General features: G+C 39.9%; 1 protein-coding gene across 2 annotated transcripts; it reads right to left on the reverse strand.

Moving 5' to 3' along the window:
* Window positions 1-6,320: 6,320 nt before the first annotated feature.
* st6galnac4 (ST6 (alpha-N-acetyl-neuraminyl-2,3-beta-galactosyl-1,3)-N-acetylgalactosaminide alpha-2,6-sialyltransferase 4) lies at window positions 6,321-14,804 on the reverse strand. Of its 2 annotated transcripts, none has more exons than XM_057819446.1 (5): window positions 14,500-14,788; window positions 14,252-14,404; window positions 10,388-10,797; window positions 9,519-9,626; window positions 6,321-7,727 (listed from the first exon to the last, which is right to left on the reverse strand). In XM_057819446.1, the coding sequence occupies exons 1-5, from the start codon at window positions 14,509-14,511 to the stop codon at window positions 7,529-7,531; spliced, it is 882 nt and encodes a 293-aa protein (XP_057675429.1). In that variant the 5' UTR covers window positions 14,512-14,788; the 3' UTR covers window positions 6,321-7,528. The 2 variants fall into 2 exon arrangements, with proteins under 2 accessions (XP_057675429.1, XP_057675430.1); XM_057819447.1 differs by having other exon boundaries at window positions 7,518-7,723; window positions 14,500-14,804.
* Window positions 14,805-14,808: the final 4 nt, after the last annotated feature.

A 14,808-nucleotide genomic window follows, 5' to 3' on the forward strand; every position in this document is an offset into this window, starting at 1 on the left:
TACCATAGGCGGAGTTTGACTTTTTTTTTTTTTGGTGGGGGGGGGGGGGGCACAACATGTTGATGACCCCTGTTGAGAGAAATGGTGGAGGAAATGTGTTGTTTTGAGGTGGTTGCAGCTCAACGTTGCATTCGTAGGAAGAATTGACGGAGAATAAGTTGTCTTTTAGCCAAAACTCGGCGTATTTAATTTCATTTCAAAATCAATTTTTTAATTGACATGCGGATACATCCTCTCTCATTGCTGTCTTCACAGGCAATCCCACAAATCAAAGTCATCAAAGTCAAACAAGAAGAAGTAATAAAAGTAGCACTTTAGACAATTAAGTCCCATCCTGCCATCTTGTGGCGAAAAGATAATATGTCAATAATAACAAGCAATAGGAACATTTCAACATCAACTGAGGACACATTTATGAATACAAAACATTTCCTCCACCATTTCTCTCAACACCCCCACTTGTTCTCATGTTGATGCCTTTTTAACAACCAAATGAACTTTTACATTTCAAATTCCAAAAATAGCACTGTCAAACTTCTTCAATTTTAACTTTGTTACAGGTTTTGTCATGATATCAGCTATCATGTCATCCGTTGTCAATCAGGTAGCACTCCGCATCTTCTCTTTTTAGTGCGAATCCACTGCACCGTGTACCATCTGCCAACTCGACGCTGTGGTTCTCTGGTTTGAACGTCTCCTGGAAGCTTTTGAACTTGGTCACGTCAGTGATGATATGAGATGTCGCTCCCGTGTCCACCATCAGACCTCGTTCCCGGATGCTGTGTGTATCCTGCCGCCTGGTGTCGGGCTGTTCATCTCTCACCTTGAACACGAAGTCAGGATCTCCATCTTCAGCAATTTTTCTCGCTCCGTCCGGTGTTTCCTTGCGTCTGCAAATGGTGTCTTTGTGCGTGTCCGTTTTGCACCGACTACACCATGTCTTTTGTCGACATGATTTTGCATGGTGGACCTTTGATCCCACATTTGAAACACACCAACTCTGTGTCGTCTTTGATCCGGTCCCGAGCGTTTGCTTTTGTGGCTTGCTTTGAAGCTCTTGCTTGAGTCTTCATCACTCTGTCGCTTGTTTCTGTTGCATTTAACTTTTCCGTTTCTTCAAAACTTCGGAGTTTGGTTTTGATTTCTGCAAATGTCATGTTCTCATCGGTATGCGCCACATGAACTGCAAATGGCTTGTAACTTTCTGGCAGCCCCTTCAAGACCATTGCGATAAGTAGACCATCTGCCATTGTTTCACCTGCATTTCGCAATGCTGTGATGGCGGTCTCAGCTCTTATTATGTAGTCGACTATGCTTTCTTTGGTTCCCTTTTGAAGAGATGTTAGCATGGTGTACAAATTTATAATCCTGGGTTTTCCCTTCCCAGCATAATATTCTCTTAATATTTTCAGAGCTTTTCTTCCGTCATTTGGCGCATCTCTCATTATTAATGAAAGGCTTTTATCATCAAGAAGTTGTATCATTTCAGCATACGCGTCCGCATTTTTCATGTCATCATTTTCTCTCTCTGCTTCAGTGGTTGGTCCTACCAGCACTGTCTTCTTTAGCCCGATTAAATGAAAATGTCCCAACATTTTAGTTTCCCAGAGTTCATATTTAGCTTCATCTCCGTCAAATGCCAGTCGAGGTAACCTACTTGTTCCTCGTGGATCCATGTTGCCTGTTAGCTTTTTCCGCTAATCAGCAGTCCGTGAGCACGCTGTCCTTCGCGACCTTCTACACGGTGGAAACTGACTTTACCTTCCAATGACTCCTGTGCCCATAACCTGTTGAGGTGGTTGCAGCTCAACGTTGCATTCGTAGGAAGAATTGACGGAGAATAAGTTGTCTTTTAGCCAAAACTCGGCGTATTTAATTTCCATTGACATGCGGATACATTCTCTCTCATTGCTGTCTTCACAGGCAATCCCACAAATCGAAGTCATCAAAGTCAAACAAGAAGAAGTAATAAAAGTAGCACTTTAGACAATTAAGTCCCATCCTGCCATCTTGTGGCGAAAAGTTAATATGTCAATAATAACAAGCAATAGGAGCATTATTTCCATATCAACTGAGGACAGATTTATGAATACAAAACATTTCCTCCACCATTTCTCTCAACAGAGCGTTTTTTTGTTTCCCATCTAAAGTGGCCACTGCAGGGCCGGCCCAGCCTATACGCAGACTATGCAGCTGCTTAGGGCCCCTGACCACTAGGGGGCCCAGATAAGGGGCAATCTGGCAATTGTTTAATTTATACAGGGTGACCCAAAAAAAACGGGCCCCAACTCTAATTAGGCCCCATTTCTTAGTGTTTTGTCCGAATGAAATGAAACTTTGGTCATAACTAGTTAATTATATTCAAAACATCACATCAAAACACTAGGGTCTTTGGCCTTTTTTTCTCCGTTCTACAGCATATGTTCTAGATGGCCTCCATTTAGCTCCATGCATTTCTTGAGGCGCAGCATGAAGTTGTCCATGACGTTCTTACAGACTGAATTGGTAATGGCTCTCATCTCCTCCCTGATCGCTTTCTTGAGTTCCGTGATGGTTCTGGGTTTCCCTGCGTAGACTCTGTCCTTAAGATAGCCCCAAAGAAAAAAATCTGGGGGGCTTAGGTTCGGGCTATGGGGTGCCCACTCAAAATCAGTCTTGAGACTGATCACTCGGCCTCCGAAGTTGTCTTTCAGTCAATCTCGGGACAGGTTTGAGGTGTAAGAACTTGCTCCTGGAACCAGAACCTGCTCATGAGCGACGGGTAGATGGTCTGGAGCTCATTCTTGAAGGTTTTGAGGACCTCCACATACCGCTCCTTGGTGACTGTCACTGCTGCGCCAGATTCTTCGATGAAGATTGGTCCAATGATGCCTCTGGCCGAGATTGCAGCCCACACCATGCACTTGGGAGAGTGCAGGGGCTTGGTGGCTACTTCATTAGATGAAGCCCACTTCCATCTTGATGGAAAGGCGAACTCCAAGACAAATGTCTTCTGGGGGTCCTCCAGCCTCAAGAAATGCATGGAGCTAAATGGAGGCCATCTAGAACATATGCTGTAGAACGGAGGAAAAACGGCCAAAGACCTTAGTGTTTTGATGTGATGTTTTGAATATAATAAACTAGTTATGACCAAAGTTTCATTTCATTCGGACAAAACACTATGAAACGGGGCCTAATTAGAGTTGGGGCCCGTTTTTTTTGGGTCACCCTGTATTCTATTTTTGTTTACTACAGTTTGCTTTATTTGACTTTTGTGAGTTTTGATTTTTGATTACAAGCTTGAAAAATAAACGTTCTTCCTTCTTTCTTTCCTCTTTTAGAAAAAGGTTTGGCGTTATCTACTGTAAGTACTGACAATCACTTGAGGTGAGAAGTTTGAAGAATGCAGTGCGACAAAATCTGATTAATATACAAAATATGGACATATAGGTTGGATTGCATGTATGGGTTTCACAGTACACTGTGACGAAATGGTGGGCCAAAAATATGGGCCCCTTGGCATTATTTTGCTTAGGGCCCCCAAATGGCCTGGAATCCAGACCTGAATCCCATAGAACACCAGGGTGCCAATAATTTTGTCAGGTCCATTTTTGGAGTTTTGTGTAAAATGCATAAGTGGATTTTAAGTGGGGGGGGGGGAGTCAAAAATGTATATAAGTTGTAAAGCAATAAACCCAGGGGCGCCTCCAGAAATTTTTCATAGGGGTGGCCAGATGGAGCCACTTAAAATCTTGGGGTGGCCAAAACTAAAAGCCATAATTTCAGGTTTTCATTATATTATTGCAGTAACAAGGTCAGGGGAAAACTATCAGAAAGCCTTAAGGACATGGCTACTGATATACTTTGTTGTATTGTGTAATATTTGATGTTACTAATGATTTAATTTGCATAATCCATAACTGTCCAGTCAACATTTTGAGTTCCACAACAATTTTGTTTTATTGTGTTATGTATATATTAGGCATAAGGTGTACATTTAACTAGGGCTGTCAAACGATTAAAATTTTTAATCGAGTTAATCACAGCTTAAAAATTAATCGCAATTCAAACCATCTCTAAAATATGCCATATTTTTCTGTAAATTATTGTTGGAATGGAAAGATAAGAGAAGACTGATATATTCATTCAACATATGTACATAGGTACTGTATTTGTTTATTATAACAATAAATCCACAAGATGGCATTAACATTATTAACATTCTTTCTGTGAAAGGAATCCACGGATAGAAAGACTTGTAATTCCTAAAGGATAAATGTGAGTTTGTATATTGTGACTAAATATTGCCATCTAGTGTATTTGTTGAGTTTTCAGTAAATGATACTGTAGCGACTTAACTGTTCTGCCCAAATGCATGATGGGAAGTGGCGCAACCATGACTGTGTGTGGTGGCTGCAAATGGTATATCTTCTCTGTGTTGGGTACATTACAGGGTGTTAAGAAAATGATCAACTCCTGTCATTCCTCCCCACAATATTTATAGTTGCTGTGGGAGAGATGACAAAGCTTTTGCCAATTAAAAGCACGGCCCCAATGAATGCTTGATTCTACTCCACTCAGCCTCATATCTCTATATATAAGTAAAACGGCGCCATTGTAGGCTGTTTGCGGCAATGCGTGAATGAGTCGTACCGCGAATGCGTTAATTGCGATAAATATTTTCACAAGATTAATTTTTTAAAATAATTACTGCCTGTTAACACGATAAAATTGACATCCCTACATTTAACAAAACAAAATAAATGCATTCATTTGGGATGAAATGTATAACTGATGCTACAACAATCTAACGATATATTGGCAAGCAGGGTGGCCAATGGGGTGGCCAACCAATTTATAGGGTGGCGCCACTGAATAAAACTGCAACAAAAATGAATGAAATTAACACACACACAAAAAAAACATTTTTATAATTGGTTGAAATTATTTTTCAAGCACCTTAGACAGTCATTTGCTTTGCATGTAATTTAATATATATACATATGGTGGAAAACACTCAGGTGACTTGAAGTTCCGCTCTGAGACTCCCAATTTAGCCAACTTTCAAAATTGTCCGATATGCAAGTGTGGTACATTATTGGAAAGCTTAAAATCTCAATTTTCTGGGGGAAGAAAAATTTTGAGCAGGAGGGCATTTAAAAAAAAAAAAAAAAATTTTAAACAGCAAAACCCTATCTGGAGGTGAGAGCACGCGAGAACAGAATTACAGACGCCATGACTTTAACGAGATATTATCGCGTACTTACTTTGTTTTGATCCAAAAACTTCATGTAACATGTATCACCGAGTGTCAAGACACAGCTGTGAATGGCCAAAGCTGGATTTTTGGGGGATTTTATGGGTGAAACACGGTGATATAACAAGGGTCGCGATGCAGAAATCGCAGACATCAAGGAGTGGTCGAGATTTTCTTTTTCATATATTTACCCTTTTAAACGTTTTTTTTTCAACTTTTTTTGTTTGTTTGGATCAATTATCATCTAACATATCGGAAAAAATGCAACAGTAACAAAAAAAAAACAATTAAGCAATAGTTCTGAGGTAGATATCCATGACTTTTTTTTACAGACGCCATTTTTTTCATTGTGACATAATTTGTTTAAAAGTTTAAAATAAGTAAGTGAATAATTTTTTAAAGTTTTTTTTTCAAAACGAAATATGAGACATCAATGAATGATTCTAAGCTAAAAACGACAGACATTTTGAATAATAAATATAATTAATTACATTCGTTTTATGGCTGGGTTTGGGTTGAAACAAAAGCGGTTGTGTGACATCTGTAAACGGGGGTTCTCAGGGTAAAACGGACAAATTAAAAATAGTTTGGGGGCTTCATGTGCCATGAATCTGCTATGGCAGCATATAGACATATTGTTCTATCAAACACAACAGTTGTTTTATCTTAAAATACAGCAGTTTATTTTAAAGACGAGTGCAAGAGCAGAAACTGCTTTTTTAGTCTTGTGTTTTCCGCCATATACATATATATTAGAGAAAAAAATATTTGTAAAGATATTTTTTTTCTTTGATTGAACATATTTTTTTGATTGAAGCAACTTTTTTTGGGGGGGGGGTTGAATAATTTAGACACAAATGTCCTACCCATAATAAGGCCCAAACACAAAAAGGATTGCTTCAATTGAAGAAAACTTTTTCAATGAAAAATTAAGTGTTCAAATGCAAATTTTCCAATTTCAAATATTTGTTTGCATTCAAAAACCTTTTTTATGATTGAAATTTTTCTTTTTTTGATTGAAGTGATTTTTCTTTTTGAAAATATACTTTTTTGAAGCAACTTATTTTTTGATTGAATAATTAAGACATAAATGTCCTAGCCAAAATGTGGCCCAAACTGAAATCAACATTACTTCAATCAAAAAGTAAAAATAAATCAAAGAAAAATAGCTTTCATGTGCATTTTTTTGAGTTTCAAATTTATTTTTGCATTCAAATATTTTTTTTTTTTTTTGATTGAAGCGACTTTTTGGTTGAAAATGTAAATTTTGATTAAAGCAACTTTTTAAAAAAAATTTTATTGAAGCAACTTTTTTTTGATTGAATAATAGACACAAATCTACCTCCATATGGCTCCGCCCAGGGGATAAAATTTTTGACTGGGGTAACTACATTGGCACGACACCGGCGGGCGTACAAAATTAAATGGATGACGATCTTGGCGAAAAGTATCGCCTAAGCAGCCTGATTTAGAATTCTCCTCAAGAATGATGGGAAACAAAAAATGCTCATTGTCAATTTATTATTAAAATATTCGTCAAAGGTAATTTTATTGCTGACACTGCGTTTTGGGGTCACCAAAACTCAAACTCCGCCTATGGTAAAATGATAATGATTTATTCTTTTTTACCCCATTCTCTTCCTCTCCCAAGGAAAAATAAATGAAGATATTACTACCAAAGCATTTGTAATTGCAATCATTTTCTGGGAGAAATTGAGCATTATCTGACAGAATTGCAGGGGTGCCAATACTTTTGGTCAGCAGTGTATGGTCATAGGCGTTTCTGACCTTCACACATACTTTGGTCAAAACAGGTTATGTACAGTAGAACAACAGTGCAAAATAGTGAAAATATATTAAATATATATCATCTTACTCAAAAAGGGTTTGGAGGATATCTCTGTGAGGTTAGGTATTGCACCCATCCCTTATCAAAAGTGTATATACATGCAATCAAGCTTCTCGAACATAGTCATCTATATACAAATTGAAAAGATTGATAGTAAAGAAAAAAAAATCAAATATAACATTGATGCACATTTTCCAATGAGATTTTTTATTTTGGTCCAAGTTGGGGGTCAATGGGAGCAAATAGGGATTTTGTAAATCAGTCTACAGATGGAAATTGTCACTAGGCTAAATAGTCACTAGCCCAAAGACTTCATAATATAATTCATATTCATAATAAAATTAGAATTCATAATGAAGTCTATGACTAGCCCTATCACAAATAAATCAATTATAATTATACTAGTGCACTAAATTTACACGTCCATTTTGGATATGGCAGTATTACGGAGGCGGTCCCAAATTCCATGAGGGGTGCCTGAACTCCATGTTGTGCTGCGAGGCCCACTTGGCGTAGATGGCCTTCTCGGTGATGAAACGATGGCCGCCGCGCCGCTTGCGCTCGTGGAGCTTGTACATCAGGCACTCGTCTGCCGCCGCCCGCTCGTAGTAGTGGTAGAGAGCCGCGCTGCGATTGCTCTGTCTGACCACAGAGATGGGACTCAACGCCAAATACAATTCCTTCCGTTTGTCCCTGCCCTCTACCTTCAGCAAAGTATAATTCTTTGTGTTATTTCAGGTTGCCAGAGCTCTGTATCATAAACTAATGTTGCAGAAATAAGACAAGATTATGAATATACTTCGTACAGTTGTACTAATAGTACTTGTACTTAATTGTACTCAACTATGGTTACTTGCAGTACAAGTACGTGTGCTTGCGCGACAAGAACGTGTGCTAGCGCGACAAGTACGTGTGCTAGCGCGTACTTGCGTGCGACTGATTACGCAACAAGTGCTTGTACTTGGAGTATTTGCTTGTCGCGTACGTGTCCTAGCATGTGATTGATTGCGTGACAAGTACGTGTACTTGCATGTGATTGCGTGACAAGTACATGTACTTGCGCGTGATTGCGCGACAAGTGCGCGTACTTGTGCGACAAATACGTGTACTTGAGAGTACTTGTCGCGTATGTGTACTTGCGCGACAAGTACGTGTGCTTGCGCGTACTTGCGCGACAAGTACGTGTGCTTGCGCGTACTTGCGCGACAAGTACGTGTGCTTGCGCGTACTTGCGCGACAAGTACGTGTGCTTGCGCGTACTTGCGCGACAAGTACGTGTGCTTGCGCGTACTTGCGCGACAAGTACGTGTGCCTGCGTGTACTTGCGCGACAAGTACTTGTACTTGCGAGTACTTGCTTGTCACGTACGTGTACTTGCGTGTGATTGCGCGTACTTCTTGCGTGACAAGTACACGTACTTCTTGCGCGACAAGTAATTGTACTTGCGAGTACTTGCTTGTCACGTACGTGTACTTGCGTGTGATTGCGCGTACTTCTTGCGCGACAAGTACACGTACTTCTTGTGCGACAAGTACGTGTGCTTGCGCGTACTTGCGCGACAAGTACGTGTGCTTGCGCGTACTTGCGCGACAAGTACGTGTGCTTGCGCGTACTTGCGCCACAAGTATGTGTGCCTGCGTGTACTTGCGCGACAAGTACTTGTACTTGCGAGTACTTGCTTGTCACGTACGTGTACTTGCGTGTGATTGCGCGTACTTCTTGCGCGACAAGTACGTGTACTTCTTGCGCGACAAGTTTGCGTACTTGCGAGTACTTGCGCGACAAGTTTGCGTACTTGCGCGCCAAGTACGCGTACTTACGAGTACTTGCGTGACAAGTAGGCGCAGTTGCGCGTACTTGCGCGTCAAGTACATGTATTAGTACGCGTACTTGCGCGTCAAGTACATGTACTAGTACGTGTACTTGCTAGTACTTGCACTACGAGTACGTGTACCTGCGCTTACATGCGCTACGAGCACGTGTACCTGCGCGTACATGGGCTACAAGCACGGTTACTTGCGCGTACCTGCGCTACGAGTTCTTGTATAGTTGTACTTCAACTACATGTACTTGTGTGTAATTGTACTACAAACACATGTATTTGCGTGTAGTAGTACTGAAAGTATGTGTGCTAATACTGCAAGTATGTGTACTAGTACTACAAGTACGCGTACTTGTGTGTGCTTGTACTACATGTTTACTGACCAGTATAGCAAAGCTACCAATGCAATTTCAAATTGCATTTTCTATAGTTTTTGAGTGAAATGCAACATTTGCATGATAACAAAGCTTGATTCTCAATTGAAAAGCTCTTGTCTGGCAGCCCAAAGGGGAAGGACAGGGATGTAATGCGCTTCAATCGTTTGACACTAGTTGCAGTACCAATTTTGGCCATCAATCTTACATATTGTTCCTGTAACATGGGAAACTAACCTGCAGTGGTCGGCGTTAACCATCCCGTAAACCCGAACGTGGTCGCACATTTCCACAGCCAACGTCATGGCGAAGAACCCCGTGCTCAGGTACGCTCCCGACTTAAATCTGAAGGAGAAAACCAGTCTCATGACAACCCCTGTATCGAAAATCATTTTTGTACAATGGAACAAAAGTGATCAGCCACAAAAGACGGAAGAAAAACTGGATGTTTTCGTTGATGTCCTTACCAAGCTAAGATCTGAAGACACTAGATGGGGACAAAGCTCTACTTGAATCCAGCAAAAGCTCCTCAACGTGCTTCAACATTTACTAGTCGCCAGAGCACTACTTTTCTCCAAGTGAATCTCCTTACTGCGCTTCTACATAATTTCTTGGCAAAACGATGCTACAAGTTGGTGCCATAGCACGATTTATGGCCAGCTTAAGTTCCTCAAATTAGGTTCAACATAGTAGTTTTGTCCAAATAAAGCTCCTTAACTTCATTCAAGATACCGGTAGGTCCCAAGGTACCGGATATCGGTGACCAAAACACTAATTTTGTTGGAATAATGCTCCTCAACTTGCTACAGTATAGTTTTTTGGCACCAAGATCCCAGAAGATGGCGCCTCAGCACTACTTTTGTCCAGGTGAAGCTCTTGAACTAGGTTCAACATAGTTCACTGACATACAGTAAGCATAACAGATAAGCACTTTTTGTAAGAAGGAAGCGCCTCAACATTCTTCAACATAGTTCATTGGCACCAATTTGGTGCTACCACAGCACAACATGATGGTGCCAATGACTTGTCTTCAGCACAAAACAGGGAATATTTTTCATCACTCCACAAAAATCTGCCAACAGACGACTATCACTTGCTAGGCATACCTGTTTTTTCCAGTTTCATTCTGAAAAGCTTGGTCACAGAGCTTGACCTTCTCCCGGGTCATAGCGTAGAGCTTCGTTTCCGGATACTCGCTGACGATCCCGCGCAAAGCGTTGAAGACGACGCCCTTCCCGTCCATCCTCATGTTTCTATCCGGTCCCCAGAAAACGTACACCGTGTCGGCCGCCTCTTGAAAGTAGCGGTGTTGGTTCTTGAGTAGACGTGGAACGCTGGTGTGCGAGACCACGCGCACGCTGGTGCGTCCGCCCACATCCACCTCGTAGCCTGCCGTGGGCGCGTCGTTCATGCGGATGACGCATGGGATTTGGTCGATGTCAGCGCCTAAACCAGACCCGCGCATCTGGCCAGAACTGGAGATTAGTGCGCATTGGTTGTAGTGTAGATCCAAGAACTGCAACAAATCATAAGATAAAGCATGAATTAATGTATTTTGGTAATAGGAAAGCATATTGAATTGAATATAGACAAATGTAGTGTTTTTTTTGGCATTTTATGGCTTCGAAAACAAATTTAGTGCTGCAGCTATCGGATATTTTAGTAGTCGATTAATCGATGGACTAGTTAGTTCGAATAATCGAGTAATCGGATAAGGAACATGAAAATTTAAAATATCTGAGCTAAGCCTCAAACGGTATAATACAAAAAAAAAAAAAAAAAAAAATAGGATCCATGTAAAACAAAAGAACAATTGGCTAACTTACATAGAAAAAGTCCGCTAGCTTAAATGCTATAAAATGCTGGAGTTTTTTTTACAATGCTCTTAAAAAATGGTTCAGACACATATTCCCACAAAAAAACGGCCAGATAGATTTATAAACTAAATTATGAATGCATTAAAAAAACATTAGCTCAAACAAAAACTTAGCTTACTTTGGTCTTAACAGGGAGCAGATGGATTCAGCCATGTGAAAAGAGGCAGACAAGTGGGCAGTGTATCCACCCTAATCAATAAATCTAAATGCAAACACTTTTAAAATAAACCATTACAACACCACTTTAATTAAACGTGTACGTGTACGTGTAATTTGTTCTTCTGAAACCATTCTGAAGTTGATTTACTTCTGTGTTTTGGATTATTGTCTTGTTGCAGCATCTATCCTCCTTTTAGCTTCAACTGTATGACAGACGGTCCCAGGTTTTTCTGCAAAACATCCTGATAAACTTTCGAATTCATTCTTCCATTAATGATTGCAAGTTGTCCAGGCCCTCAGGAAGCAAAACAGCCCCAAATCATGATGCTCCCTCCACCATGCTTCACTGTGGGGATGAGATGTTAATGTTGGTGAGCTAGTCCATTTTTTCCTCCACACATGATTTTGTGTGTTACTCCCAAACAATTCAACTTTAGTTTCATCGGTCCACAAAATATTTTGCCAAAACCTTTGTGGAGTGTCCAAGCGCCTTTTTGCGAACACTAAACGAGCAACAATGTTTTTTTAGACAGCAGTGGCTTCCTCCGTGGAGTTCTCCAATGAACACCATTCTTGGCCATAGTTTTACATATAGTTGATGTTTGCACAGAGATATTGGACTGTGCCAGTGATTTCTGTAAGTCGTTAGCAGACACTCTAGGGTTCTTTTTTACCTTTCTGATTATTCTGCACTTAAATCTTGGTGTCATTTTTGGTGGACGGATACTCCTTGGGAGATAAGCAACAGTGCCAAACTCTCTCCATTTGTAGACAACTTTTCTGACTGTTGATTGACGAACATCCAGACTTTCAGAGATGGTTTTGTATCCTTTCCCAGCTTTATACAAATCAACAATCGCAGGTCCTCAGATAGCTCTTTTGACCAAGCCATGATGCACATCAGACAATGCTTCTCATCAAGACAATTCTTACCTGTGTGTGTGTTTATAGTGAGCAGGGCAGCTTTAAATCAGTCATCAGTGAATGGGCACACACCTGACTTAAAATGTTTGGTAAAAATTGGTTTCAATTGCTCTTTAAGTCTCCTTAGGCAAAGGGTTCACTTACTTTTTCCCCCTTTTTGTCATTGCTTGCATGCTATCCTCATTAAAATAAGAAAACCTATACATGTTTGGGTGGTTTTAGTTAAAGCAGATACTGTATTTTCATCTGTGTGATTTTGACAAAGATAAGAAAAAATAAGAAAACCGATACATGTTTGGGTGGTTTTAGTTAAAGCAGATACTGTATTTTCGTCTGTGTGATTTTGACAAAGATCAGATCACATTTGATGGTGATTTTATGCAGAAATGTGAGAAATTCCCAAAGGTTCAGATACTTTTTCATACCACTGTATTTGAAGACACCAAAGGTAGATTGAACTAGCATCATAATCATCTTCATTTTCGACCTCGAACTGAATTTTAGTAAATTTGGCTGTTTTTGTAAAGAAAAAAAATAATTAACTTGTTTTTGCGCCACATTAACGCCTCCTCTGTCCACAGTTTACTTCTCCATTCCAGTAGCATCTTATTCAACGTGACCAGGTATCATTTGTTGGCTTGTGGCAACACAGCACATTAGAAGTATCTAAAGCAGGGGTCTCAAAACTACGGCCCGCAGGCCGGATACGCTCCGTCTCCACAATTGGTCCGACCCCCTGAACATTTTTTTTTTTTTTTCCAATAGTGTTATTCATTTCCTGGCTTTTTTCTGTGAAGAACCCAGAGAGTGTTATTTGGTTATTATCTGTTTAATTAATAGTGTTGTTATTATTTATTATCATGTTATATTATATTATATTTAGGGCTGTCAAACGATTAAAATTTTTAATCCAGTTAATTACAGCTTAAAAAAATAATTATTCGCAATTCAAACCATCCATAAAATATGCCATATTTTTCTGTAAATTATTCTTGAAATGGAAAGATAAGACACAAGACGGATATATACATTCAACATACGGTACATAAGTAATGTATTTGTTTATTATAACAATAAATCAACAAGATGGCATTAACATTATTAACATTCTCTTAAAGCGATCCATGGATAGAAAGACTTGTAGTTCTTAAAAGATAAATGTTAGTAAAAGTTATAGAAATTTTATAATAAAAACCCCTCTTAATGTTTTCGTTTTATTAAAATTTGTAAAATTTTCCAATCAAAAAATAAACTAGTAGCTCGCCATTGCTGATGTCAATAATTACACCATGCTCACTCATTGTGCAGAAACGCATAAAATCATTTGAGGGCAGAGGGCGCCAAACACCAAAAAACAAGTAACAAGCGGATATTACACTGCTGTCATTTTAATCTGTTTGAGCGGGGCATGTGCGTTAATTGCGTCAAATATTTTAACGTGATTAATTTAAAAAATTAATTACCGCCCGTTAACAATTTTGACAGCCCTATTATATTATATCATATTATATTATTATTATTTTATTTACTTTTGTTCCGTGAAGAATCCAGAAAGGGTTATTTGATTGTGGCTTTCTGAAAAACAATACATTTTTACATTGAAGCACGCCTGCAATCGTCACACTTTTTCTGTTACAAACTGACCCCGGCCCCTCATCAGAAATGGGAAAAGTTATGTGGCCCTCACAGGAAAAAGTTTGGGGACCCCTGATCTAAAGTATCGATACTCATAAAACTATTGATACTCGGATCGTGACATAAATGATCGTGATATATCGCCAGATGACTTTTCCCCCCCCAGCTCTAGTGACGTAATTATAGTTTTGTTGTTGTTGTTCAAAGTAGTTCATTGCAGGCCATTGGCACAGTGAAAGACTTGACTGTGAGTCAAATGGATTAGATGTCTAGCCAGTGGAAAACTAAATTCACAGCAGACGGATGAAAAGAGCCACATGCGGCTCTAGAGCTGCAGCTTTCAGGCCCATCTGTCAAAGGATTCAAAACTGTCACCTGTTCCACTGAGTCCAGTCGGATCCTGACGTACCCCCAAAGTCCAAAAATGCGCCGGAAGCGCGGGGATGCACGGTCCCGCATAATCACATGTCCGAACCAAAACAAGACCGACAGGCTTAAGAGGCTGAGCACGCAAAGCCCTCGCAGAGTCTGTGTGCATGAACGAAACACAGGTGAATACTTCGAATAAAGTTTGCCAAACAACGCGACGAGATGATGATGCTTTCAAAGACACTTGTTCTTACCGTAGATTTCATGTCAGCGCTTCGGAAGTCCCGGGACCGGTCCCGGTGGCCAAGCGGGACTCCATTGCACGACAGTGTCAAGTGAAGAGTAATGGTTAAAGACGTGCTTCCGGTCCAAATAGGCGCTTCCAACTCAAAACAAAAGCAAATGAAACTTTTAATGTTTTAATGTTGTAACACCAGTGCCACGCTTCGGATATCGTTTGTAAAAATACTGACGTCAAAATGCAAGTGTTCGCTCCTTTAATTTTAATTTAAAAAATATCAACCTTAGTTTACTAACAACTTCCGTGTTTTACGTTCGAGATC

Source organism: Corythoichthys intestinalis, chromosome 17 (assembly GCF_030265065.1).
Source record: "Corythoichthys intestinalis isolate RoL2023-P3 chromosome 17, ASM3026506v1, whole genome shotgun sequence".
NCBI classification, from domain to species: Eukaryota; Metazoa; Chordata; class Actinopteri; order Syngnathiformes; family Syngnathidae; genus Corythoichthys; species Corythoichthys intestinalis.

Coding starts and splice junctions, on each gene's coding strand:
- st6galnac4 (XM_057819446.1), bottom strand. Junction 10,798..14,251: donor GACTGGACTCAGTGGAACAG/GTGACAGTTTTG, acceptor GATTTGTTGCAG/TTCTTGGATCTACACTACAA. Junction 7,728..9,518: donor GTTAACGCCGACCACTGCAG/GTTAGTTTCCCA, acceptor CTCTGTGGTCAG/ACAGAGCAATCGCAGCGCGG.